Here is a 25,251-nt window from a genome sequence, read left to right on the forward strand (position 1 = left end):
TTGTTACATTAGGAGCACTATGTCATACAGGCCTAGAGAGCTCAGAAAGCCTCATAATCATGGAATAGCTATTAGTTATTTTAAAATATAGGGCAGCTAGGTGGAGCAGTAAATAGAGTGCTAGGTTTGGATTTGGAGTCAGGAAGGCTTGTCTTCCCCAGTTCAAATCTAGCACAAGATACTTATTAGCTTTTTGACCCTGAGCAAGTCACTTAACCCTGTTTGCCTCAATTTCCTCATCTATAAAATGGACTGTAAGAGGAAATAGCAAACCAATGCCATATCTTTGCCAAGAAAACACCAAGTGGGGTCATAAAGAATCAGACATGACTGAAAAACGATTAGGAAATATACTTAAAAGTCTTCATGGGATCAAATAACACTGGGTTAAAAAAAAAGAACAATATAGGGACAGAAATTGTTTTCTGTATTAATGTGTTTATTCTTTTTTAGTAATTACTCATGAAGTTATATCTTGGTTAAAGCACAAAGTTATAATCTTTGTTCTTGGGATTTCCTGCACTCAAGCTTTCTGAATCCAATGAGTATTCTTTGATTTTTAACTCTAGGAATGTTAATAAAACAAGTCCTTGAATTCATATGGGGCACCTGCCTTCATACTCCAAATTCATAAGAGAATCTTTCTATTATGCAGCTTGAATAAAGCAGCAGCTGCTGACTTGTGGGTGAAAGGAAATAGATTATTGTCTTGCACTTGGCATAAACACCCCAGAACAAAACGTCTGAGTTAATAATCAATTTCACTCCCCTACAGGGCTCTTCCTTATCTCATAGGCCATTCCTGAGGTCAGGAGGAAGAGCCATATGTGCCAGATACATTCGCCTCTATCTTTTCCTCAGTACTATTGAGGCAGAAGGCTATGAGTGACTGAATGGGGACAGGAAACATGTCAAACACAGCTGGTGGTTTCGTCATTTTGGTTTTGATATTTTATATAAGTAGATCTTTGTGATATTGCACAGACCTATTTCCTCTTAGAGAGAATATTAATTCAATCTTAAAAGACCAATTATTAGAAATTTAATATTTGTAAAAGACTTATTCATTCTTGGTCTCTTTTTGTATTATAGCCATTGAATACATTGTTTATGCATCTTTTTGTGTCTGTTGAAGAATATTCCATTGCCTGTTGCAAAGAAATTATTAGGTGAGTTCATATGCCATTGCAGCTAGAGAAGCTTGTGTGGTTTTCAATTCTATGAAAATGAGCTACACAAATATTAAAGTAACAAGAAAAGGGAATATATATAATTCATAAAAAGCTTATTTGAAATTATATGAGATATTTTATTTACATATTTAATTTATAAATACATTTAAGCATTTTTATGTTTGAACAAAGTAGGGAAACATTATTTCTAAAAGGAAATTTCTTTGAATGTTTTTTCTTATGACAAAATATTACACAATGTCTTTAACCAGTTATTATTTGAGGCATACATGTCAGTAATGGAGGCATTTGGACAAATTGATTTTAGGGGGATGGGACAGGACAGGGAGAATGTGCATTAAAGCGCATGACTGAACATGAAGCCTAACAAGCTGATGATGTTTCTAAAAAAATCACTTTTTCTCCGAGGTTATTTTATGAAACAGTTATTAACCCAATAGACTAGGTTCACAAGTAATATGATGTATCAGTGTAATAAACAGAGACATAAGTTAGTGGATTCAGTCTCCAGCAGCTTGCAGAGACAGTGAATCACATTTGATGGTGGTGTCCTCAGTCTTCAAGTTACTTTGTAATATCAAACCAGACCATCCAGATGCCAGGTCAAGGGTTAATATGAGCAGAAATCTGTTGTGTTGAACTATAGGGACGTCTTTTATTCTTTTGCCTCTAGGAGTTGAAATAAAAGAAAATATAGGAAACTAAAAGATTAAGAGATATAAAAAATGTAAGGAAGAAATAAAAATGTCTTAAAGATTTTTATATCCTCCTGGTTTAAAGAGAAAGTTATTCTGCTTGCATTTGTGAGCTTTTTTTTTAAGAGATGGCATTTATTTTTGTTAGGATATTTTCTTATGAAATCACTTCATTATTAAAAGTATCTGTTTTCTTCTTAGGACAGTTTTTAAGGCAGTGCCAGAACTTCACTTCATATTTCTCGTAATTCCAGCCTACATGAGTTTAGGTAAGATTTCTGTAGTCACACTTTAACCTCAATATTTTCAGTATGTTAAAATGGCAATTTGTAATGTACTTCAAATGGTGTTTCTCTAGAATGTATTAAATGTGGCCTCAGACTTAATCCATACAAATATAGTTCATTATGAAACATTCAAATACAATTTGAATTCAAAACTACTTTTTAAAAATACATGGATGTTTATATTTTAACACTGCTTCAATAGAAAAAATCATAATGCCAACTTTATGCCTATGTTCTAGGTTCGGCTTTAGTAACTGTGTTTGAACCAATTGGGGCAGTTCCATGTTTAACCTTTGAGGATGAATATTGTATATATATATGTCCCAGACATCACCACTGCCCTCAGCTGTTCATTCGCATAGCCAGGTAATGATCTTTTGTATTTATATGATAGTTACCCTGGTAATCAGCCAGTCAGGTGGTTGGTAAGCATTTTCAAGTGCCTGTTATATGCCAGGCACACTGCTAAGCTTTGGGGATACAAAAAGAGTAAAAAAATCAGTTCATGCACTCCAGAACTTCATAATCTTATGGAAGAAACAAGCAAACAAATATGTATAAACAGTACACAGGTCAAATAGGAAATAATTAACATAGGGAAGGCACTAAAATTGAGGGTGATCAGGAAAGCCTTCCTATAGAAGATGGGATTTTAGTTGGGACTTAAAGGAAGCCAGGAGGCAGAGATGAAGAGGAAGAGTAATCTGAGTATGGTGGACAGCAAGAGAAAATGTCTGGAGCTGAGAAATGGAGCATCTTTTTCTTAGAACAGCTAGGAGGCCAGTGTCACTACATTGAAAGACTACATAATGTAGAGACAGTCAGGTGGCTCAGTGAATTGAGAGCCAGGCTTAGAAACAGGAGGTTCTAGATTCAAATTTGGCCTCAGACCCTTCCTAGCTGTGTGACCCTGGGCAAGTCACTTGACCCCCATTGCCTAGCCCTGTGGTGGTGAAACTATGGCACATGTGCTAAAAAGAGCACATAGAGACCTCTCTGTGGGTACAGGCACCATTGCCTGCTAGAGTTCATTACTAGAAAGGCAGAGGGACTTGGGCAAGTTGCACCCTTTCCCCTCTCCACTGCACTTGAGAACATTTTTTTTACATCACCTTCCCTTCTGCCCAGCATGGGAGCACTTGCTCCTTCCCCTGTCAAGAGAGGGGGACATTTGGACTCTGGTGGGGAGTGCTGGGGATGGCATATGGTCTATAAAAGGTTCTCCATTATTGGTCTAGCCCTTACCACTCTTATGCCTTCTGTTCTGAGACAAAAGTTGTAAGGGTTAAAAAAAAAGTACATGGCAGGGAATAAGGTGTAAGAAGACTAGAAAGGTGATAGTGATTTGGAGAGGAGTAGGTTTTAAAGGGCTTTGAATACCAAACAGAAGCTTTTGTATTGGATCCTAGAGGTTATAAGGAGCCACTGGTTTAACTCAGTAGGGGAGTGACACGGTCTGACCTGTGTTTTAAGAAAATCACTTTGGCAGGTGAATAGAGGATGGATTGGAGTGAGGAGAGACTTTGGCAGGCACACCTGCTAGCAGGCTGTTGCAGCAATCCAGGTGCTAGGTGATGAGGGCCAGTTCCTGGGTAATAGCAGTGTCAGAGGAGAGAAGGGAACTTATTCAAGAGATTTTGCAAAGGTGAAGTCAGCAGATTTTGGAAACAGATTGGTCATGGGGGGGTGGGGTGAGAGATGGTGAGGAGTTGAGTTATCACACTTAGATTTCCAGTTTGAGGGGCCAAGAGGTTGGTGGTGGCCATAAAGTAATAGAGAAGTTGGAGAAGGGGAAGATTTAGGGGAACAGTTATGATTTTAGTGTTGGATATATTGAGTTTTAAGATTTCTATTGGGCATTTAGTCTGAGATTTCTGAAAAGCAGTTGGAGGTATCATGCTACCTTAATGACACTCTACATTTGATATGAGGAGGAGCGTTAAATATAAAGTTGTCTGGGTCACCTGAGTGACTAGCTCCTGGGTGCTAGTAAAAGTAGAATTGGTATTATGAGAATTAATCCTAAGGCATCTTTAATGGTATAATAAGAGTGGAATGTAATGTTTATCTGCATCAGGGTTAATACCTGCTGGTTTGTTGGAGCCTGTTTCATGAAGGATTAATAGGTGAATAATTACTAGAGCCAAGATAATGAGAGGTAGGAAAAAGTGGAAAGCAAAGAATCGGGTCAGTGTAGCCTTTTCTTCAGAGAAGCCACCTCAAATTCATTTGACTAATGTGGTACCAATATAGGGAATAGCTGATAGAAGATTTGTAATTACTGTAGCCCATGGATCACCAATTCCTGTTACTCTTGGGTATGCTTTTTGTCATACTTCAAAGAATTGTGACTGCTGGTGTGGATATTCACTTTCTCTATTGACAGAAAACAGCCTCTTGGCAGATGGTTTAAAAATTTTTTTTAAGTTTTCAGTTATATGTAGAAATAATTTTTGACATTCTGAAATTCAGATTTTTCTCCCTTTATCCCCTCCCCTGTCCAAGGTAGTGAATTGTCTGATACAGATTATACCTATACTTTCATATGATACATTTTTCCATATTGCTCGCCATGATAGAAGACACATATCACATATGATAGAAATCTCATGAAGGAAAAATAGTTGAAGATGGCATGCTTTGATCTGTACTCAGATTCCAACAGTTCCTTCTTTTGCTGTGGATAGCATTTTCTTCATGAGTCCCTTGTAGTTATCTTGAATACTTGCTTTGCTGATAACATTTTAGTCCTTCATAGTTGATCATCATATAATATTTCTGTTACTGTTTGATATTAAAAGACCTTCATAATCTGGCTACAACTTAGCTTTGCAGACTGATTTTATGTTATTTTTTTCATGCTCTCTGTTTCAGCAAAATTGGTCTACTTTCTATTCCCTGTGCATGACATTCTATTTCATGCTTCCCTATCCTTACACTGGCTGACTAGCTGCTATGTCTAGAATGTCCTCTCTCCTCCTCAGTGCTTCCTGGAAACCTTAGATTCCTTCAAGGTTCAGCTTTCAGGAAGCCTTTTTTGATTCTCTGAGTTGTTGCATCTCTGTATCCTCAAGTTTAGTACTCTCCTCTGCACTACATTTTGTATATATTTTGTATCCACTTATCTATGAATGTATTATTTTTTCTCAATAGAATGTAAACTCTTTGAGGATGGGGCAACTTTGTTTTTGCCTTTATATCCTAGATTTAGCATGGTTTTGGGAACGTTTTGAATTAGCGAATGAATTAAATCATTTAAAAATCAATCCTTAGAATCATTACATTCTAGGGTAAAATTTTCCAGTTCTTGATTATATAAATTGCAGAGCTTTAAGTCTAATTAATTTCCTTGCTATTGCATATCAAAAACATTTTTATATTTGCTGTATTTGTATTTGAATTGAGAGGAACTGTCTTACTTTTCTAACTATACCCCAGTACTTCACATATAGTAAATGCCTAACAAATGCCTCATTCATTCATTCTTTAGTGTGAATATTCCCTTCATTGATAGAGACTGCAACCCCATCAAAACTGTCATCCAGGTCAACAACTGCACTATAACTTACTTTTGCCTAATTATTAGTTAATAGGCCAAAACATTCATCACCTGTTAACTGCCCTTCTGATAATAAAGCCACCTTGCCCTAAATTAGATTAGTCTTTGGATGGCAGACTCATGTTCCTTTGCTGGTCCTTGACTTGCCCCCGTTTTAGTTTGGGAGCTGGTACTCCTCTGACATAGTCTTTGAGAACTTAGTTTCACCATGACACTAGCATTGGAAGCAGACTATAGTAGATGAAATCATGAACTAGCCATTCAGATAAAAAAAAATCAAAACAAAACCAAGTAGCTTTTAGTTCATTTCTTTATCAGTTATTTGTTACATATCTAAGATGTGTGAAACACTATTCCTGGTACTGAAAGGGATAGAAACATAATTAAGACAGGTTCCTCCCCCACAGAGATGAAAATGTAATAATTTAAGTGAGATTTAAAAATATGAAAACTAATAAAGAGATTATAGAGAGGACACAGCCTTAGAGAAATCAGAAGGTGTCTGCAACTAGGCTAGTTAGAGATACAATAGACTAGCCCTAGCTTCATATATCTTGTATTTACCACCTCAGCAAGGAATGGTTTTCAAGTCTGAAGCTAATCAAAGAGTTGTGGAAAGTAAAAAGATCCAATGGCATCTCTGAGATTCAAAACTAATAAGAAATACAAGTGCAATGGAGGTGATCTAGAGACCTCCCACCTCCATTTACCAGCCGGAACCTGTGCTTTGGTACCTTCTGAAGGTCTTCAAGCTTAGGGCCCTGATTAAAGGACTGGTAAAACCAGAAACTTCTAGTTGGTTCCCGAGGTCTGTATCACTGGGAACTATGAGCAGGAAGGGCTATCTGTTCAGTAATCTTTAAAAGGAACAGCAACTTTCCCTCTCAGTTTTTTATTCCTTTCTTTTGTACATGTGGCTTGGGACTCTTGATAGCTATCTCTCAGACTTCCGTTGAAGGGAGGAGGGTTAGAAAGCAGATTTGACCAGAGCTCAGGCCTGGGAAGTATGCCAGGCTAATATCTAGGATAACTCCCTTGATTATCCCCATTACACACAATTTTTAAATATCAGAGAATAGGTATCTGTTAATTATAGAATTAAATACAAGGAGAATTCTAAAATGTTTTTTTAAATTTTCATTTCTTTAATCCAGTGATGGTGAATCTATGGCATGGGTGCCAAAGATGACACATTGAGCACTCTCTGTGGGCATGAGGCCACCTTCTCCCACCCCACCCCCCATTCATTACTAGAAAGGCAGAAGGTCTCAGGGCAGAATTGCTCCCTTCCCCCTCTCTACCATGACTGATGACATTTTTTCATATCACCCATTCCTCTGCCCAGCAGCCCAATGAGAGCTCACAGGGAGTAAGGTGGGCCAGCAGCTGCTCAGAGGCAGCAGAGCTGGAGGGGAACAGAGTGCTCAGGCCACTCCCCTCCCCATATCTATACTTGCTGAGAACATTCCTCACTTCACCTGCCCCTTCTCCCAATAGCCCAATGGGAGCACTTTCTCCTTCCCCTGTGTGGGGTGGGGGGTGCATGGCATTTGTTTGGGGGGAGGCATAGGGCACAAGGTCTCTGGGGGGATGAACATGGCACTTGGTCTGGGCTTGGGGTTGGGGCAGGGCCTGGCACTCCATCTCTAAAAGGTTCACCATCACTGCTCTAATCAATAATTATTTAGAACATTTTTCATATGATTATATATAGCTTTCATTTCTTTATCTGAAAACTGTCTGTTCATATCTTTTGACCATTTACCAATCGGGGAATGGCTCACATTCTTATACATTTGATGAAGTTGTTCTCTCTATATTTTAGATATGAGACCTTTGTTTGAGACACTATAAAATTTTCCTCCCAACTTTCCTCATTCCTTCTAATCTTGTCTAAATTAGTTTTATTTATAGAAAACATTTTAAATTTAAGGTAACCAAAATTATCCATTTTATATTTGACAATACTTTCTATCTCTTGTTTATTCATAAATTCTTCTCTTTTTCAAAAATTGAATTAAATTTTAAAGGATGGATAGGAATTCTACAAGCAAAACATGGGGGTCAGGGCACTCCAGGATAAAGAAAATATCTAAGCAAAGTGTAAACAAAGGCAGAGTAGGCAAGAGCATACAGTGTATTTTTAGGGAAGGAGAGAAGGCAAGAAAGTAAAGCAGAGAATAGTCTAATTTGTCTAGAGTCTCATAGACTGGAAGCTGATGTAATATAAAGCTGGGTGGTTAGGGATTCATCACAATTGGGGAGCCCTTGGCTGTCATGCAGAGAAATACTATTACTTCAGTCTATTATCATTCTCTCTCCTCCCATTTACAGCCTAGAATAGTACCTGGCACAAAGTAGATAGGTGTGTTAATTGGTTATTTATCAATTAACCATGATTAATTACTAATCCATTACCAGGAAATCTCTGCAGGATTTTGAGCAGAGGAGTAACACTTTCATATTTATTGGTAAGATAGATCAATCTGATAGCCATGTGAAAGATTGATTGAGGGAAGTGATAGAAGTCTGATGCAGAAGACAAGTGTTATGAAAATTTGTGCTAGGACAATGACAGTGACAATAAAAAGGATGGAGTGATTTGAGAGCTAATAGAAAGGTAAAATGGACAGGACTTGGTAGCTGATAGGTTATGGAAAGGAAGAGAGTAGGAAGAATCAAAGGTAGTAAAGAAGATTCTTGTTTTGTAATAGGGTAAATAGGCATAGTAACAGGGCAGTTAAGCAGTGAAATTAATAGAGCACCAGTCCTGAGACACTAACTAGCTGTGTGACCCTAGACAAGACATTTAACTGTTTTCCTCAGTTATCTCATCTGTAAAATGAACTGGACAAGGAAATTACAAACCACTCCAATATCTCTGCAATGAAAACCTCAAATGGGGTTACAAAGAATTGGACGTTACTGAAGCAACTGAACAACAACCACAAAAGTAGTTATAATAGACAGAACTAGGGAAGTCAGAAGGAACTCCTTATTTTAGTCAAAATCTTAGGGGAAAAATGCTCATCTTTTGAAATTCAGGAAAGATATTCCATTTACTCTGAAAGGAAGGGATTTTCCAAGTTAAAGATAATTACTTTAGGTCCAAAAGTTCACCAAAAGTCACAGAAGTACTGGCTTTGACAATTATGATCTGTTATGATTACTGACAGAATGCTGAGGAGTTTTCCAAAAATACCCACGAATATAGCTAAATAAACCCTCTCAATTTAAGGTTTTTATTTTTATTTTATCAAAACCCTTACCTTCCATCGTAGAATCAATACTATGTATTGGTTCCAAGGCAGAAGAGTGGTAAGGGCTAGACAATGGGGATTAAGTGACTTGCCCAGGGTCACACAGCTGGAAAGTGTCTGAGTCCACATTTGAACCCAGGAGCGCCCATGTCTAGGCCTGGATCTCAAACCACTGAGCCACCCAGATGTCCCTTACTTTTATTTTTTAGCTTAGATTGTCCTTATTGGAGGTAAGAGGGAGAAAGTGGATAAAGGAAGAAGACTGTTTAATTGTGTTAACAATTGGCTACAGGTGATTGTGGAATACAGGCTTGTATGCTTAAATAAATAACTGCTACAACTCTGGTTTGTGATATAGTGGAAAGCATCCTGGGTTTGGATTTAGGGCAAATCAAATGGCATCAAATCTAGCTTCTACCACTTACTAATTCTGTGACTGCCTTCGGGTAATTCCTTGAGCAAAATCCTCAAACATAAGATTACTTTTCTGTAAAATGGAAAGTTTGGGCCAGATGACTGTTAAGGTCCCTTTCAGCTTTAAGTCTGATACATTCATCCTCTGTCAAAGTGTTTCTACTCTCTATGGAAGGTCTTCAGGATTAGCATCTTGATACAAATTAGGCTCGGATAGTTTATTATGCAACTAATTCATTATGATTGTTGCAAAATGCATAATTAATGTCAGCCTGCATAATCGTGGCCAGCTTAAAGATAACTGCCTGGCTGTTTCTTCCAAGACTCTTAGAACAGTCTAGAACTTAAGATCAGTTCCAATTTGTTAACCCTAGGATAAAAGGGCTTATGAATTATCCCTTTGGAGACAATACCTGTCATAAACATCTTCCCTGACCCCACCAGTAGTATCCCTTGTGTGTGTATTTTCTAGATTATAAGGAGACCAGGGCCATCTAATTGTATTTCCCCCAGTTCCTAATACAGTATGTTGCATATAATTATATACATTTTTGTTATGTGAATGCATGTTTGTTGTGAGGTGAATGCACACTTACATACCTGAATGAATGACTCTCAGTTTTGTATAGAAATTATCCAACTCTTCAATTAAAAGAAATTTCCCTTCTGTCTTAGTATTAATTTTAAGAGAAAAGAGTGGAAAGGGCTAGGCAATGTGGGTTAAGTGACTTGCCCAGGGTCACACAGCTAGGTAGTATCTGAGACTAGATTTGAACCCAAGTCCTTCTGACTCCAATCATGACTCTGTGCTACCTTGCTGCCTCATGAAAGAAATTTTTCAGAAATATCATTGTTGTAGTTATAGTATTATGATCTTATTACTATTTTCCTATCTTTTTGAAGAGATTTTTAAAGTTTCATTGTTATTATGACACATTATTATGACCTTAATGATATATTTCTCTATCTTTTTGAACATTTTATTTATGTAGAGTAAAATGGCAAAAACGAATACGGGGCTACTTCAAAACTCTCTTGACTCTATAAACATTTCTAGAGGAAATATACTTTTTGCAAGATATATTGCTTGCCACAAGCATCATGAGTAAATATTTAATTTAGAGTTACATTCATATTAAAAATTTATTGATTTTTTCTACTTTCTTTTAAAATATGTTCTAAATGCAATAAACATGTATGTCCTGTGGATGTTCTGTTACTTTTTTTTTTTAACCCTTACCTTCTGTCTTAAAATCAATACTGTGTATTGGTGCTAAGACAATAGGGGTTAAGTGACTTGCCCAGGGTCACACAGCTAGGAAGTGTCTGAAGCCAGATTTGAGACTAAGACCTCCAATTTCCAGGCCAGGTTCTCTAGCCCCTGGACCACTTAGCTGCCCCCTCTGTGCTACTTTTTATAGAGAAAGATAAAGTCTTTATATTACATTTTATTTATATTTATTTATAATATACATAATATAATATATAAATATATTTATATTACAACAGTTCCCTGACAACTTTACATATTACATAGCATAATAAATCATGGTATGTAAGTATATTAGAATATGACTACTGAAAGAAACAGTGAATATAATGATTACAGAGAAGACTGGAAAGACATGAATTGATGTAAAAGAAATGAAGATGGCACAATGATTATAATCATAGAAGTGGAAGAAACAACTACTATAGAAACAGTGCCAAACTGAATGCTTGAAATTGTGATGACCAAGCTTGGCCTCAGAAAAGAAATATGAGAAAGCTTCTCTGAACCCGTGGTAGTGGTGGTGGGGCCTATAAGTGTAGAACTTGTATATGATCTCAGACTTTTCCCACAATAAGGTTTTTAGTTTCTAAAAAATATTCTTTGCTTATTGGATCTCTGGTCTATGAACTGAATGTCCTAAAGGTATTCTAAAAATGAGGAAAATCCCATTTTTCATTTTTGTAATTCTGATTCATGGCTCAGCCTGAACTTGTTAGTCTAATCAACATATTACAGAGAGAAATGAAAGCCATGATAGAACACTTAAGTCATATTCTAATAATTTGTCTGAAGATTGCTGGTAGTATATAGCATTGAAAAATTTTTAATAGTTAATTTTAGGAACATTTTGAAAAATCTTAGCCAAAAAGTCAATTACATAAAAATGTTAATACTATGAAACTTTTTTATGGGGCATACAAATGAAATGTCCCTATTCTAGTTGAAAATTATTAAATTGGCAGAATTGGCAAAATTTATGTATGGAGACGACAGGTCATCAGATGGATGTGGCTGTCAGAAGACTCAAGATTGAATTGCAGGTATGACAGTTATCACCTGTGTGATCTTGCACAAATTATTTCAGTTCCCTAGTCTTGCTTTATTCATATAAAAAGAGTTTTCATTAAATATTCTGTCGGGTACCTTCCAGTGTTTTGTCCACTAGAGGTCACAAGAGATCTTGCAAAGAAGAAAGTGCTTTGTTTTACGTGAGCAGCACGTGTGCCCCTGCTTTCTTGTACATAATAACTTGCAAAGAGAAAGCACCAGCTCTAAAATTTGTAAATTATTTCCCCCAGAACAATCCTGTCAGAAAGGTATTGCAAGCTTTCCCAAAGACAAGGAATAGGATTAGGGCAACTTCTGTCCTTTGTTGAAATATTGTGCTTGAGGCTTAATATTTAAACCACCGCAGAATCTGGCTCTTAAAAAGACTCGATCTGATTCTGTAGGTATTTTCTTTTTTTAATGTTTTTTTCTTCACTTTTTTCATTAAAATACTAGCATTTCATCAAAAACCCATTAAATTCAGAGAATCATTTATTCAAAGAATACATTTAAAATGCGAACACATGCAATATAAATAACTTCTGGAGCAGAAAAATATAATCTAGCAGTTGACATTTTTACCCTGAATGTGAAATATGAACAGGGAGGTGGCCCTGCTACTGCTATGGCTTTGGATGCTAGCAGGTCCTTTGGATCTTGATTTTTCCCACTTGTGTAATTAGCCACAATTTATTTGCTAAATTTGAGACTGAAAAAACTTGTAGAAATGAATTAGTTGACCTATTTGAGCAAAGTTAGAACTATATGATTTCTTAAGAATTCTAGTAGTACAATGGAACAGTAAAGATTTTGGGATAGTAAAGCAAATTGAGCAGAAATTTAAATATATATATAATTTATATATATACACATATATATTGCATAAGCATGTTATACTGTCTTGATATGTTATACTGTCTATACTAAGAGGAATTCTATAATGATGTATCTGTATGATCATTGGGTTGGCAAGTGTTCCTCTAAAATTTAAAGGCTTGATGGAAATTAGTTAATTATTATTTTTTTAATGTTCATTAAGTATATGAGGTCCATGTGAGTGACAAGATAGGTGACAATTTTTTTTGTATCTTTTCTGCGAAAGAGGTAAACAGTTTTAAGATTTTTAAACAGGGTCATATTTTGAAGAAGAGGAGAGACACACGGAGAGAGACAAAATGTGAAATGCTGCTTTTCATACAAATTAATGTCTTAAGCTTAAAGGTTTGCTTTATTTTCTTATGCTGCCCTTTCTAGTACTTTAATGAATATTAAAAAGCCTGAGTTGTCTCTAAATGATCTATAATCTACTATGTTAAAATGAGTTAAATTCAAAAAGCTTACAATTGCTAAAAATATTTAAAATGAATTAGTATATATTGAGATCTTGCAGAATCATTTCCCATTGAAATGTGTAATTAATTGTTGTTTTCCACTCAGAGAATTATGCAATTGCCATTGTATAATCATCATCATCATCAAAACACTAATCAAAAGCTAAATGTGTGCCTGCCACTGTTGGGTAAGGTTTCTGAGAAAGATGTGGTCCTTGCCTAAGAAATAATGACGTGGAAGTACAAATACTGTTAAAATGGATTAAGCAAATTATTTTTGATAGCCTGTGTGTTTTGTGTCTTTGGGGCTGGAATTTTTTGTATGTCATTTGAGAGTATGGGAGGCTGATGTCATACATTACCATTAGCAGTTGAGGCTGATGCAACATCATAAATTATCAATTACCCAAAGGAATGCATTTCCAGGGTAAGTTCCTTCTTATCCATTTTGGGGAACAACCTAAAGGAAAGAATCTTTTGTTGTTGTTGTTGTTGTTTTTAACTTATCGTAAAAGAATTAAAGACATGATTCTGGATTATTTGGCCTGGCAAGTAGTCATGAATATTCTTTAGCCTCTGAGGTTCCTCTGAATCCTTTATTATTGATTTTTACGTTCACATATTAATACTTTATGTGACTATCATAAAAATAAGAATTCTTAGTACATAGTTGATTTTGATGTTCATGTTATACTTTCCTTAAAATAATTTAATTAAAGTCATTGTGATATTGAATTAATTTTTCTTTTATTAAATTAATATTAATTTCTTATTAATGAATACTGTTATAACCCTTAATAATTTTTTCAAAATGACTAAACATGATTTTGTTAGCCATTTTCCTTGTCGTCACAGATTTTCAGTGTAATTATGAGAGATTTTCATGGTAATATTCACCTATTTGAAAAACCCCTAGAAAATGTCCAAATAGAAAAGAAAATAAATGGTTTATTATATAGAGGTTGCAGGCTTTCTGGACTCACTCTTCTTTCATTATTGTTTGGGCTCATATTGAATTGAAGGAAAGTAGGGCCCGTGGCTGGTTGCTTTGGTTTCTGATATATTTTCATGACGTTATTTTATATATATACATATATATAGTCATATATAGTTACATATATATATATATATGATGTTATCTAGTTTTGCATATGAAGTATAGGGTATGGGTCAATTAGCAAATATTCGATTCCTGTTACATTCAAGCGACTCTACTAGGTACTATTAGAGACATATAGCAGCATCTTCCTGGCCATTAGAAGCTTAAATTCTAATTGCAGAACCAGGACACATTGATATGAGAAATTAGCTAATGAAACAAGAAAACATATATTAGATGGAGAAGACAGTAAGTGCTATAGGAATTTAGAGCAGGTACCACAATTGACTGCAGTATTCAAGAGTATAGTAGTTGAAATCTCTTGGAAGAATTTGGCATTTGAAGGACTGCTAAGACCTGAATAGACAGAGAAGAGAAGAAGGAAATACCAAGTGTGATCCAAAGTTTAGAGGCAAAACTGTACAATGTAGTTTTTTTGGTGGGTTCTTCAGGAGTCATAACCTTGAACACAAGTATGCTAGGGAATGGCTCAGAGGTATTGCTGGCTCTTGCTGACTTGAACAATAATTAACCAACCGATCAAACATATTTATTAAGCATCTACTATGTAGCAGGTACTGTGCTAAGCTAAGGAGATACAAAGGAAAAGCAAAAATAATCTCTTCTGTCATGGATCTTGAATTTGGACAGGAGAACAGTCAATGAAAAATTAGAGAGCTAGGGAACAGGCTGTGGTATGTATAGTTGGGCCAAAGAGCATATGAAGGGGAATATTAAGTGAGAAAACTGGAAAGATTGAAAGGGGCCAGCTTGTAAAGAGGTTTTAGTTCCACAGAGATATTTATATCTGATCTTTAAGGTCAGAGGAAGCCACTTTATTGAATAGTGGAGTGCCCTGGCAGGTCTAAACTTTGGGGAAATCATTTTGACAGCTTTATGGAGGATGGATTAGAATGGAGAGAGACCTGAGGAAGGGAGTCCAGTTGGAAGGTATTGTCATATCTTGGCTCACAGGTGATCTGAGACTGAATTAAGGTAATAGTTGTATGGAAGGAGAGAAGAGGACATGCAAGAGATATTTAGGAGAAAGAAATGACTAGATTTAGAAACAGATTGAATATTTGGGGAAGTGAGAGTGCATATATGGGAAAGAGATTGACCATGATACCCAGGTGCTTGGAAGGATCACGGTGTCCTCAGTAGTAATAGGGAAATTCAGAAGAAGAATATATTTTGGAGGGAAGGATGGTGAGTTTTGTTTTGGACTTGTTGAGCTTGATATGCCCCATGTGCATCCTATTCAAAATATCCATTAGGCAGTTGGTGATGAAGGACTGAAATTTAGAAGAGAGACTAGGGCTCTGCTCTGCCCTGCCCTCTCCTCTCCTCTCACCTCTTAGTTTCTCTGGAATCCCTCAAGCCTCAGCTCAAATCCCATTTTCTATAAGAGGCCTTTCCCTGTCTTGTCCTCAGTAGTTAATACTTTCCTCTTTTACATTACCTTCATCTACATATTGCTTTCTCCATAGAATGTATACTTTTTTAGATAGGGCCTTTTTTTTTTTTCTTTTTCAATTCAGTAAGCACCTACTATATGCCAGGCACTGTGCTAAGATCTTTAGAAACAGATAAGAAAGAAAGTCCCAGACCTCAAAGAGCTTACACTTTGACTGGAGAAAGCACATTTTTCTTGTTTTGTGGAGTTCAGACAAAGCAGAGCTGCAGGTGAAAAGTGGAGTGAGCTTTTCCTTGTATTCTTATGGCTTAGAAAGTGATTAGTTTATAGTAAGTGTTTAATAGGTGTCTATTGATTGACTTCCTGAATATATAGCTCTGGCAGATAGCTAGGAGGCACAGTGGATAGAGCCAGAGTATGAAATAATCCAGTTAAAATTCAGCCTTAAGTGCTTACTAGCTTTGTTACCCTAGGAGCAAATCACTTAATCTTTGTCTACCTCAGTTTCCTAATCTGTAAAATGAGGATAATAATAAAACCTATCCCTTAAGGGTCATTGTTAAGAGGTAATATCTATAAAGCACTTCACAAACATAGAAGTATTCTTGTCATCATTATCATCATTATGATTATTATCTGGAAATCATCAACATAGAAATAGGAACCAAACTCACTGGAACTGTGATCATCAAGTGAGAGAGTATAAAGAGAAAAAAGAAGAAGAAGAATTACCATTTTGATAGTTCTTTGAGAAAACATTTTCTTTCTACTGATCTTATGAAGTAGTACAAATACTGACATTCCTGTTTTACAAATAAGGAAATCAAAGCTCAGACAAATTAAGTGGCATGTGCAGGTCACATGGCTAATAAGTATCCAGGCTGGGATTTAAACTTGAGTTTTCTGAATACCTGACCTATATGTTCTTTCTACTGTTACTCAAAGGATCATTGCATAAGTAAAGTGTCATTTATCATTGCTGGTGGTGAGATTAGATTGCTGTAGAAATACTAGTAGATCTGTTTCATTTCACATCTATTGGTTTTCCTCCCAGGCTCATTTATAAATACCCTTGGGATTTTCTCTAGTTGGATCTTCAAACTACATTTTCTTATAATCTTATTTTACCTTCTTCTGCTTTCTTCCATTCTCTTCCATTATAATGTGTGGGAAGTGATTTGAAGTATAAACTGCATTGCCCTTTGTTGTCATGGTGGTGCATTTGGTAAATAAATTAACATCTGTTAACAAAGCACTTTCTGCATTTGGGGGAGATACTTAATAATGACTGTCAGTTAAATTCTTCAAAAAAGTGTTGATAATCAGAAACAATGTCTATATTTTTAGCTGACAGTTTATTAAAATTTTTAATTTTAATTTAAAAACATTTTTCCATGTTTACATGATTTATTTTCTTTCCCTCCCCTTTTTTTCTCTCCCCTCCCAGAACCAACAAGAAATTCCACTCAGTTGTACAAATGTTATCATTTGATACTTATTTCCATATTATTCATTTTTGCTGTTGAGTGATCTTTTGAAGCTTAAACTCCAAATTACATACCCATATATACATGTGATAAGTGATGTCATATGTTTTGCTTTTGCATTTCTATTTCCATAGTTCTTTCTCTCAATGTGGTTAGCATTCTTTCCCATAAGTCCTTCAGGAGTGTCCTGACTTGTTGCATTGCTACTAGTAACAAAGTCCATTACATTGGATTGTTCCGCAACATTTTACTTTCTGTGTACTATGTTCTCCTGGTTCTGCTCATTTTACTCTGCATTGACAACTTGTTTAAATTGAAATTTTTGTAATTGCATGCAGTTTTTCATCTTTGTCTTTTCTTCTAATTGGTAGAATTTGGTTTTTACTCTGATCAGTCGATGACCTGCCTCCAACCAAACACTTCTATAATGATTCCTAGTCAGTAACTATGAGTTTCCTGACTATTAATAATCAGTTTTATTTTCATGATGTTTCCAGTGCTTGTCCTGCTTCTTTTCTTTTTTAAAAGAAATGTTTTAATTAATGACATTTGTTTTAAAATCAACTTTATTTTCCCCTTTTCTTGTTCAGACAGCCATACTTTATAACGGACTAAAAAAAAAGCAGTTCAGCAAAACCAACCAAGACATCAACTATGTCTCTATGCTAATTATGTGACCATAATTCCCACCTCTATGAAGGAGAAAAATCCATTTTCCAACTCTTTTCTGGGACCAAGCTTGGTTGTTTTAATTACACTGTATTTTATTTCCTTTTTTTTAAAAAAACATTTTTTCCCTTTACATCAGTGATTCCCAAAGTGGGTGCTACCACCCCCTGGTGGGTGCTGCAGCGATCCAGGGAAGCAGTGATGGTCACAGGTGCATTTATCTTTCCTATTACTTGCTATTAAAATTTTTAAAAATTAATTCCATGGGGCTAAGTAATATTTTTTCTGGAAAGGGGGCGATAGGCCAAAAAAATTTGGGAAACCACTGCTTTATATCCTTATAGTCATTATGCAATATTGCCTTCTCAGTTCGTCTTCATTCTGAATCAGTTTATTTAAAGCTTCCTATGTTTCTCTAAATTCTTTAATATTTCTTATGATACAGTAATATTCCATTGCATTCTTGTACCAGAATTCATTTAGATATTCCCCAATCAGTGGGCATCTACTTTATTTTTAGTGGATTACTACCACAAAAAGCGATTTCTCTGTTCTTGAAGAAATTATTCATAATGTAGAGGCAGCTAGGTGGCATAGTTGGAGAGAGTGCTAGACCTGGAATCAGAAAGGTTTGAGCTCAAATCCAGCCTTTGATCTTAACCTTGGGCAAGTCACTTGACCTCTTTTTGTCTCAGTTTTCTCATCTGCAAAATGGGAGTAATAATAATAAAAATTAATAGTGCTATACCTCAGCGTTGTGAGAATAAAATAAAACAATATTTAAATCACTTTGCAAACCTCAAAGTAGTATGAAAGTAGTAGGTATTATTATTATAGTTATTATTATGAGGATCCTGTTTATACCATACTCTTCTTCTTTTTTGTTTTTTAATCTCAGCTTAATTTCCCAACAAATTCTTTGTTGCTCTCCTCATGTGCATCTTTATATTGAAGTCCTCAATTATTAAGGTATTACATTGACTTATTTTGGAAGAAGTTGGCAAGTTCTTGGTAGAATTTCTTTTCTTCTTCACCTTCTATAATAGATGTTAGTGCATAAAGTATAGCCATGTCTATGATGATTTTCTTGTCCACCATGAGCACTACAAAGTAAATTGATTGAGTGTCCCATGAAAAAAGTTTCTTGTTGCCCTTTTTTTGGTGGCAAAACCAACTTTTCTACTGACTTCATTTGACTTTCCAAAGAAAATTTGTGAGCCTCTCTTCCTCTTGTTTTATTTATAATAAGAATATGGTTGTTTATTTAGTTGTGTATCAGATCATTGTACAAAGATTTCACCTTAGACTCCCAAGAATTAAATAAGGGATTCTCAGCAGCATATAACTCCTTTCCCATTATTCCACTATGGTCACTATTGAATCAGAAGGGGTCTTCATTGGTCTAATCTGAACCACAAAATCCCATTTTGATCTCTTATGATGGAATGGAGTAATCCTGAGTTTTATTATGCTGATGGAGCATGAGCAAGCTATAATATAATATATCATGATGGAAAGATTTCAACTATGATCACAGGGGCAAACTGTTGTCTTCTTTCCAAAGACTAATCTTGCTCAGTCTAGAGAGGTTTGTCATAAATTGACTGGTCTCTGGGTGATGAATTCTTTGGTCATGGAAATCCATGAAACAAAGAAAAATATAAAATTGCTTTCAGTGAATCAATTAATTAAATGGGGAGCATTTATTAAGCATGTGCTCTGTTTCAGATATCATGCTTGGTTCTAAGGATACAAAGACCAGGGAGGGAGGAAGAGAGAGAGGGGGAGAGGGAGAGAAATACTATATGATGAATAGCAAGGAAGTTAATCAGGCTAGACCTTATAGTATAGGAATGAGAGTAATGTATAACAAGGTTGGAGAGATACATTGGGGGGCCAGGTTATGAGAGGCTTCAAAGACTAAAAGTGCTTAGATACCACTTCAGTAGAAAATTTATGATCTTACCAAGTGATGAGAGGTAGCCAAGGGCAACACTGGCCTAGACTATGAACATTAAAGACCATCATATATAAATCATTAAGTGATTTTTTTCAGGTATTCTACTTTTTTCATTAATCAAAATTCATTTAAGAGTGCTTTTTTTAGATATACTAAAATATCTTGGACTCATTTATTTCCTTGAATATTACATTTATACATAATATAGAGTACATTAGGTTGTAAGCGCCTTGAAGGAAGAGAGTGTCTTTTGCTTCTCTTTGTATCTCTAGTGCTTAGCATAAGTATCTAGCAAGCTGTACACTTTTTAAAAAAACCTTAGCTTCCGTCTTAGAATCAGTACTATGTATTGGTTCTAAAGCAGAACTAGGCAATGGAGGTTAAGTGATTTGCCCAGGATCTCATGCCTAGGAAGTATCTGAGGTCAGATTTGAAGTGTCTGAGGTAAGATTTGAACCCAGGACCTCCCATCTTTGGGCCTGGCTTTCAATTCACTGAGCCACCTAACTGCCCCCGCAGTACACTCTTAATAAATGTCTATTGATTGACTAAAGATAATACACAAAATAAACTGCTAAATTCTTGTAATAATCATTTTTTCTTGTTTTTTCCTAAATTTTGTGCAGCAAAGTGAAATGTAGAGTTGAACTAACTCTTATGAGTTTGATCAATATGTCGGGCCTTCATTTTCCTGTGTAGCTAACAAAAGAACTAGCAAACATAAGAATGAATAATTGTTAAGACTGCTCAATTTAAATTATTTTCTGTGTTATAGGGTGGAAGACCATGATGATCTCATGCCAATTTTTATGCGTCATGATACTTCTCTGAAAGAAACCTATGGTGAATACTTTCTTGCTGAATTGATAGATGCCCAAGATGAAGAGAATTATTCTGTTATATGTGAGGTTGGTAATTAATTTGTTTCAGGATTTACTCTGCTTCAAAAGAGATACATGCTTTTATTGTTCCTTATTGCTCTTCAGGCATTTTCAGCTCTTCGTGACCCCATTTGGGGTTTCCTTGGTAAAGATATTGATATGGTTTGCCTTTTCTTTCTGCAACTCATTTTACAGATGAGGAAACTGAGGCAGAGTTAAGACTTGCCCACAGCTAGTAAGTGTCTGAAATCAGATTTTAACTCAGGAAGACAAGTCTTCCTTACTCCAGACCTAGAACTTTATCTACAGCACCATCTAGCTGATGTACTGCTCTTTCTTGACTTTTCTTGATGACTGTTTTCTTTGTTCTGCCTTGCTCGATCTCTGTACTGCCACCATGGTGATGCCAGTAATCTCTGTAGCCGTCATCCTCTCCACTACTTATGTTGATGGTCTTCTGTTCCATCTTGGGAAGCTATTCTGGACTAGTGTTTCTATTGGGGAAAAAAGAGTCACTCAAAAGTCATTAAACAGTTTACAAAATACAGATTTACTTAGCTATAGCAGGAGAAGTATATTCAGCAAGACTAGGCATTGAAGATACCTTATGGTAATTGAGTTGAGTGATGCTCCCAGAGTTGTCCTGAAGCATCAGTTTTGCATCAACATTTCCCTGGAACAGTTTATGACTGCTTTGTAGTCAGGTGATGAGCAAGTGACATCAATACTCTGAGCCTTTGAGTCCCTTGAGCCAACCAAATCTCAATACCTTTTAGCAAAAAATTAGCTTAAATTGCATGGGGGAAAGGTTAGGAGAGAAGAACATGAGCATTATTTAATGCCCACTCTGAACGACAAATATTATTTTATAACAACTGTAGGAGGTTGGTATTATTGTCATCATCATTTTACAGTTGAGAAAACTAAGGCAATCAGAAGGTAAGTGACTTGTTCAGAGTCACATAGCTAGTCAGTGTCTAACATAGAATTTGAACTCACATTTTCCTGACTCCAGACACAGCACTCTATCCATTGTGCCACCTGGCTACCTCTAGAATCTTGCTTTTACTACATAAGCTAACAGATTTAGGGTACACATAGCTTCTTTATTTTTTCATGTCAAGTGGGGAAAAGAAGGAAATTTCCAAATTATTATAGTAGGTATGACACAGGAAATGGTGAGAGAGGTTGTAAGCCTTTGGACTAGGGCTTCCTGATAGACATCATAGATCCTTAGCTATGAAAGGCAAAACTCTGGTAGGTTTGGATAATAGGTGAGTTCTCAAAAGAAAGCACAGCACTTTAAACAAGATAGAATAATACTATCTTGTTCCTGAGTTTGTCTAGTAAATTCTCACAATTTCTTCTTTTCACAATGTACAGAAAAATGGTGGTTTTGTTAAACTGTCACTTACCAACCCATTTTAAATATTGGATATACTATATCATAATCAACTATTGTGAAGTCTGGATGTAGCAGGATTTCTAATTAACTACATAAACTAGTTAATGATCTCAAAACCCTAGGATTGCTGGTGAATTTCTAGTGAGAGTTCATCTGTTGCAAAAAATAATGGCACCATCACGTATTCAGCTCTAAGGATCTTTGAAGAAAGTGAAGAAATTATTTTAAATTAATTAAACACCTCTCCAAGTGTTTTTTTTTTACTTCATGTTGTTATGGGTGCTTATTAAAGAATATGTCTGGCAGTATCATTAATGGAACCTTATGCTGATGGTCTTAGGAAATAAGATAAGAGAATAATCTAAATTGTTAGCTAAAATCCTGCTTTTATCTTACATGAAAAAGGACATTATTTTTAAAGGTTTGTTCTCTTGTCTTATTCCCTTTAGAGTAAGACTAGATTGATGTTGTTTTGACTATGAGAGATTAATATTTTGAATCACTCTGGTGCTTATTCTTTGCATATCATCACCAACGAGTATTTATTGAGCTCCCTTTTGTCCAGCACTGTTCGATAATATTTAGCGATATCTCAACTCATGCTGAGATTACTACAAATTCTAATTTTGTTTCAGCTGAATCTTTGACTCTCATTGGTAAAAGAGAAAATTTCCATCATTTATCTTTATAAATATTAAAAATGGAAATTTAGCAGTTTTACTTATGGGATATTTTTATTTGTTTCTTTTTTTAAACATAATTTTGAAAAAAGTAAGGCCTATTTTAAGCTATTTTCCTGATCTTGGAATTAAAATGTTCTTAATATCCTTAATATTACGATAGTTTTTAATGCTGTGATATTAAATGTGAATTATAAAATTAAGGTTATATCATCTAATTTGGAATGGTACCAAGAGGCATGAAGATTAATTTCTAAATGTAATAACTATCTAAATGCTCTGAAATAATACATTAAAATCTTTTTTTCAAAATACTTATATTTTTATACTGAAGGAACTTTTCCATATTCAAACCCATTGATTTTTGACTCATGAATCCCTTCTAATTACATTCTAATTTACTATTTCTAGTTCTTTGTAGCCTAATAGTAAAGAGATGGGGGCTAAGGGAGAATCCAAGAACTGTTTAGACAAACAGTGCCCTTTTTTGCCTGATGTAGAAATGACCAAAGCATAATCTTACACAGTGAGAAGAAAACTGGTTTGAGGAAGAATAAAATGATTCATGTTGATTCCAGTAAGGATTCTTTGTGAGCAAACTATATCCAGTCAGTTTAAAATCAGGCCATGCTATAGAAGTCATTGTGTTCTGTAGAAGGAAGGAGATATATTTAGCTAATTGAGTTCATTAGGACTTGTGAAGAAAGATGCAGGGATCCCTCAACCCCAATTTTTAACTGTCACATTTTATGTTTTATAACTTATATAGCCTGAAAGTTTACTGAAAAGCCAAAGGAAAAGAAATCCTTCAAGGCTATCCTAAGGGGGGAGTCTTTAAAGAGGTTCTAATTGCTCCATATCAAATACTGTGAAACATTTAGTGTGTAGAAATTTATCATTTCTTGGAGAAAATGGATGGTAGAAAGTACTGAGAATGCATCTGTATCCTAAATCAGGCTTGCCTTTTGGGGTCTGCAGCTCTTTTCAGGTTCAAGAGTAATACCATAACAGATGACCTGCCCATCTGTCTTTCTGAACCTTCCCCCTGATCCTAGCCACATTTCCTTAAGTTAACAGTTTTAGGTAAACACCAGATGACAATAGATGACAGAGCAAAATTGAAGCTAGCAGAGTATACCAAGTCCCTGTCACTCAAAACCTACCCCATGGCAGTTGGGGAACCCTGCTGTGTAAATTCCCTTTATGCCATCGTCATACCTTTGCCTAGCTTAAAGGATTCGGAATTGGTATAGGGCTCCCCACTGGTCAGTGGCTTCCTTGGACAGGTTTTGCGTGATTGGCTTGCTATAATTTGCTTGACACAACTTTATTCCATCATCCATTGTCATCTGGTGTTTACCCAAAACTGTTATCTTAAGGAGGGGCAGTTAGCAGCAGAGGAAGGTTCAGAGAGACAGATGGGCAGAGCATCTGTTTTGGCATTGATTAGGGGGAGGGAATGAATGGTCAGAGGGTGCCCTACTGATCTGAGGGATAGAGGGTCTTGCCAGATGGGGGATGCCCAATGGGTTGGAGGTTGTTCAGCTAGTCAGGAAGTGTCTGACCAGTAGGACCCAAGCTGGTGGTAAATAAAAGAAGGACAAACTCCCTGAAATATGTTAGCCATCTAGGTATTTTTTACATTATAGATTCCTAGAGTATAACCAAAACTAATTTTGCAAATTATGTTCTTGCCCTTTCAATAAAAGATCATACTCACAAATAGAAATCTTTTTTCTTCAGCGATCAATCATGTCTGACAATTAGATTAATGAAGAAAAAAGTCTAGCCTTAAAATACAATATAGTTGCAGACATTTATGCTATTTAATGAAAACTAACACGGACCTTGAAAGATTAATCATTAAGAAATTTTTCCTTAAATATCCCAAAATTGTAAAATTATAAACTGTTAAATAACCTTCCTCAAGATGTAAGAAAACATTGGGGCTTTTGGTTGCTTCTCTAAATTTCATATTTGAGTATATTATTCAGTTCAGGACAGATACTGGAAGGATATCCAACAAGAATAAATCAATTTTTTATACATAATTCTAAAGTATCAAGCCAGTACTATATGCCATCATTATGTCCTATTTTGATATGTTATATGAAGCTTTGATGGTGATATAACAAGTTGTAAAACTGAAAATGTTAAATCTTTATTCCTAACATCAAAACATATTTTTCTTATTTTCATTAGGATGTGAGTCCATGCCATTTGAAATGAAATTCTAAACACAATAAACCATTAGTGTAATAGCACATTCCTAACAGCGATCTTATAAATAATACATTCTTATCATACACTTTGCAGCTCAATGGGAAGCCAGCAAAAGGTATTTCAGGCCATCATAGTTTAGCCTCACCAGTGTTGTTGTAGATTGGAAAGACACCTCCATGTGAACCAAGATAGATGCCAATTTTCCCTGCCGAGAATGAAGCTGGCAACCTCTTTCTGCACATATGGTAGATGGATTGGTTAATCAGCCTCTGCTGAGCCTTGGGCCTAAAATTACATAGAAGCCAGACAACTGCAGCGACTCTGCTTTTGTTCACGAGCGCAAACAAGACAAACAATCACTTGTTATTTGG

The 25,251-nt window shown here is 35.7% G+C and overlaps 1 protein-coding gene across 1 annotated transcript in view; it reads left to right on the forward strand.

Annotated features, from left to right (window-relative positions):
• CFAP61 (cilia and flagella associated protein 61) overlaps positions 1-25,251 on the forward strand; it is a 368,321-nt gene that overhangs the window by 13,291 nt on the left and 329,779 nt on the right. Inside the window, exons 3-6 of the mRNA XM_044659499.1 lie at positions 1,093-1,169; positions 2,090-2,157; positions 2,415-2,541; positions 20,467-20,599. Coding sequence (XP_044515434.1) covers positions 1,093-1,169; positions 2,090-2,157; positions 2,415-2,541; positions 20,467-20,599 — 405 coding nt within the window. The remainder of the gene's footprint in view (positions 1-1,092; positions 1,170-2,089; positions 2,158-2,414; positions 2,542-20,466; positions 20,600-25,251) is intronic.

The sequence above is a fragment of the Gracilinanus agilis genome, chromosome 2 (assembly GCF_016433145.1).
Source record: "Gracilinanus agilis isolate LMUSP501 chromosome 2, AgileGrace, whole genome shotgun sequence".
NCBI lineage: Eukaryota > Metazoa > Chordata > Mammalia > Didelphimorphia > Didelphidae > Gracilinanus > Gracilinanus agilis.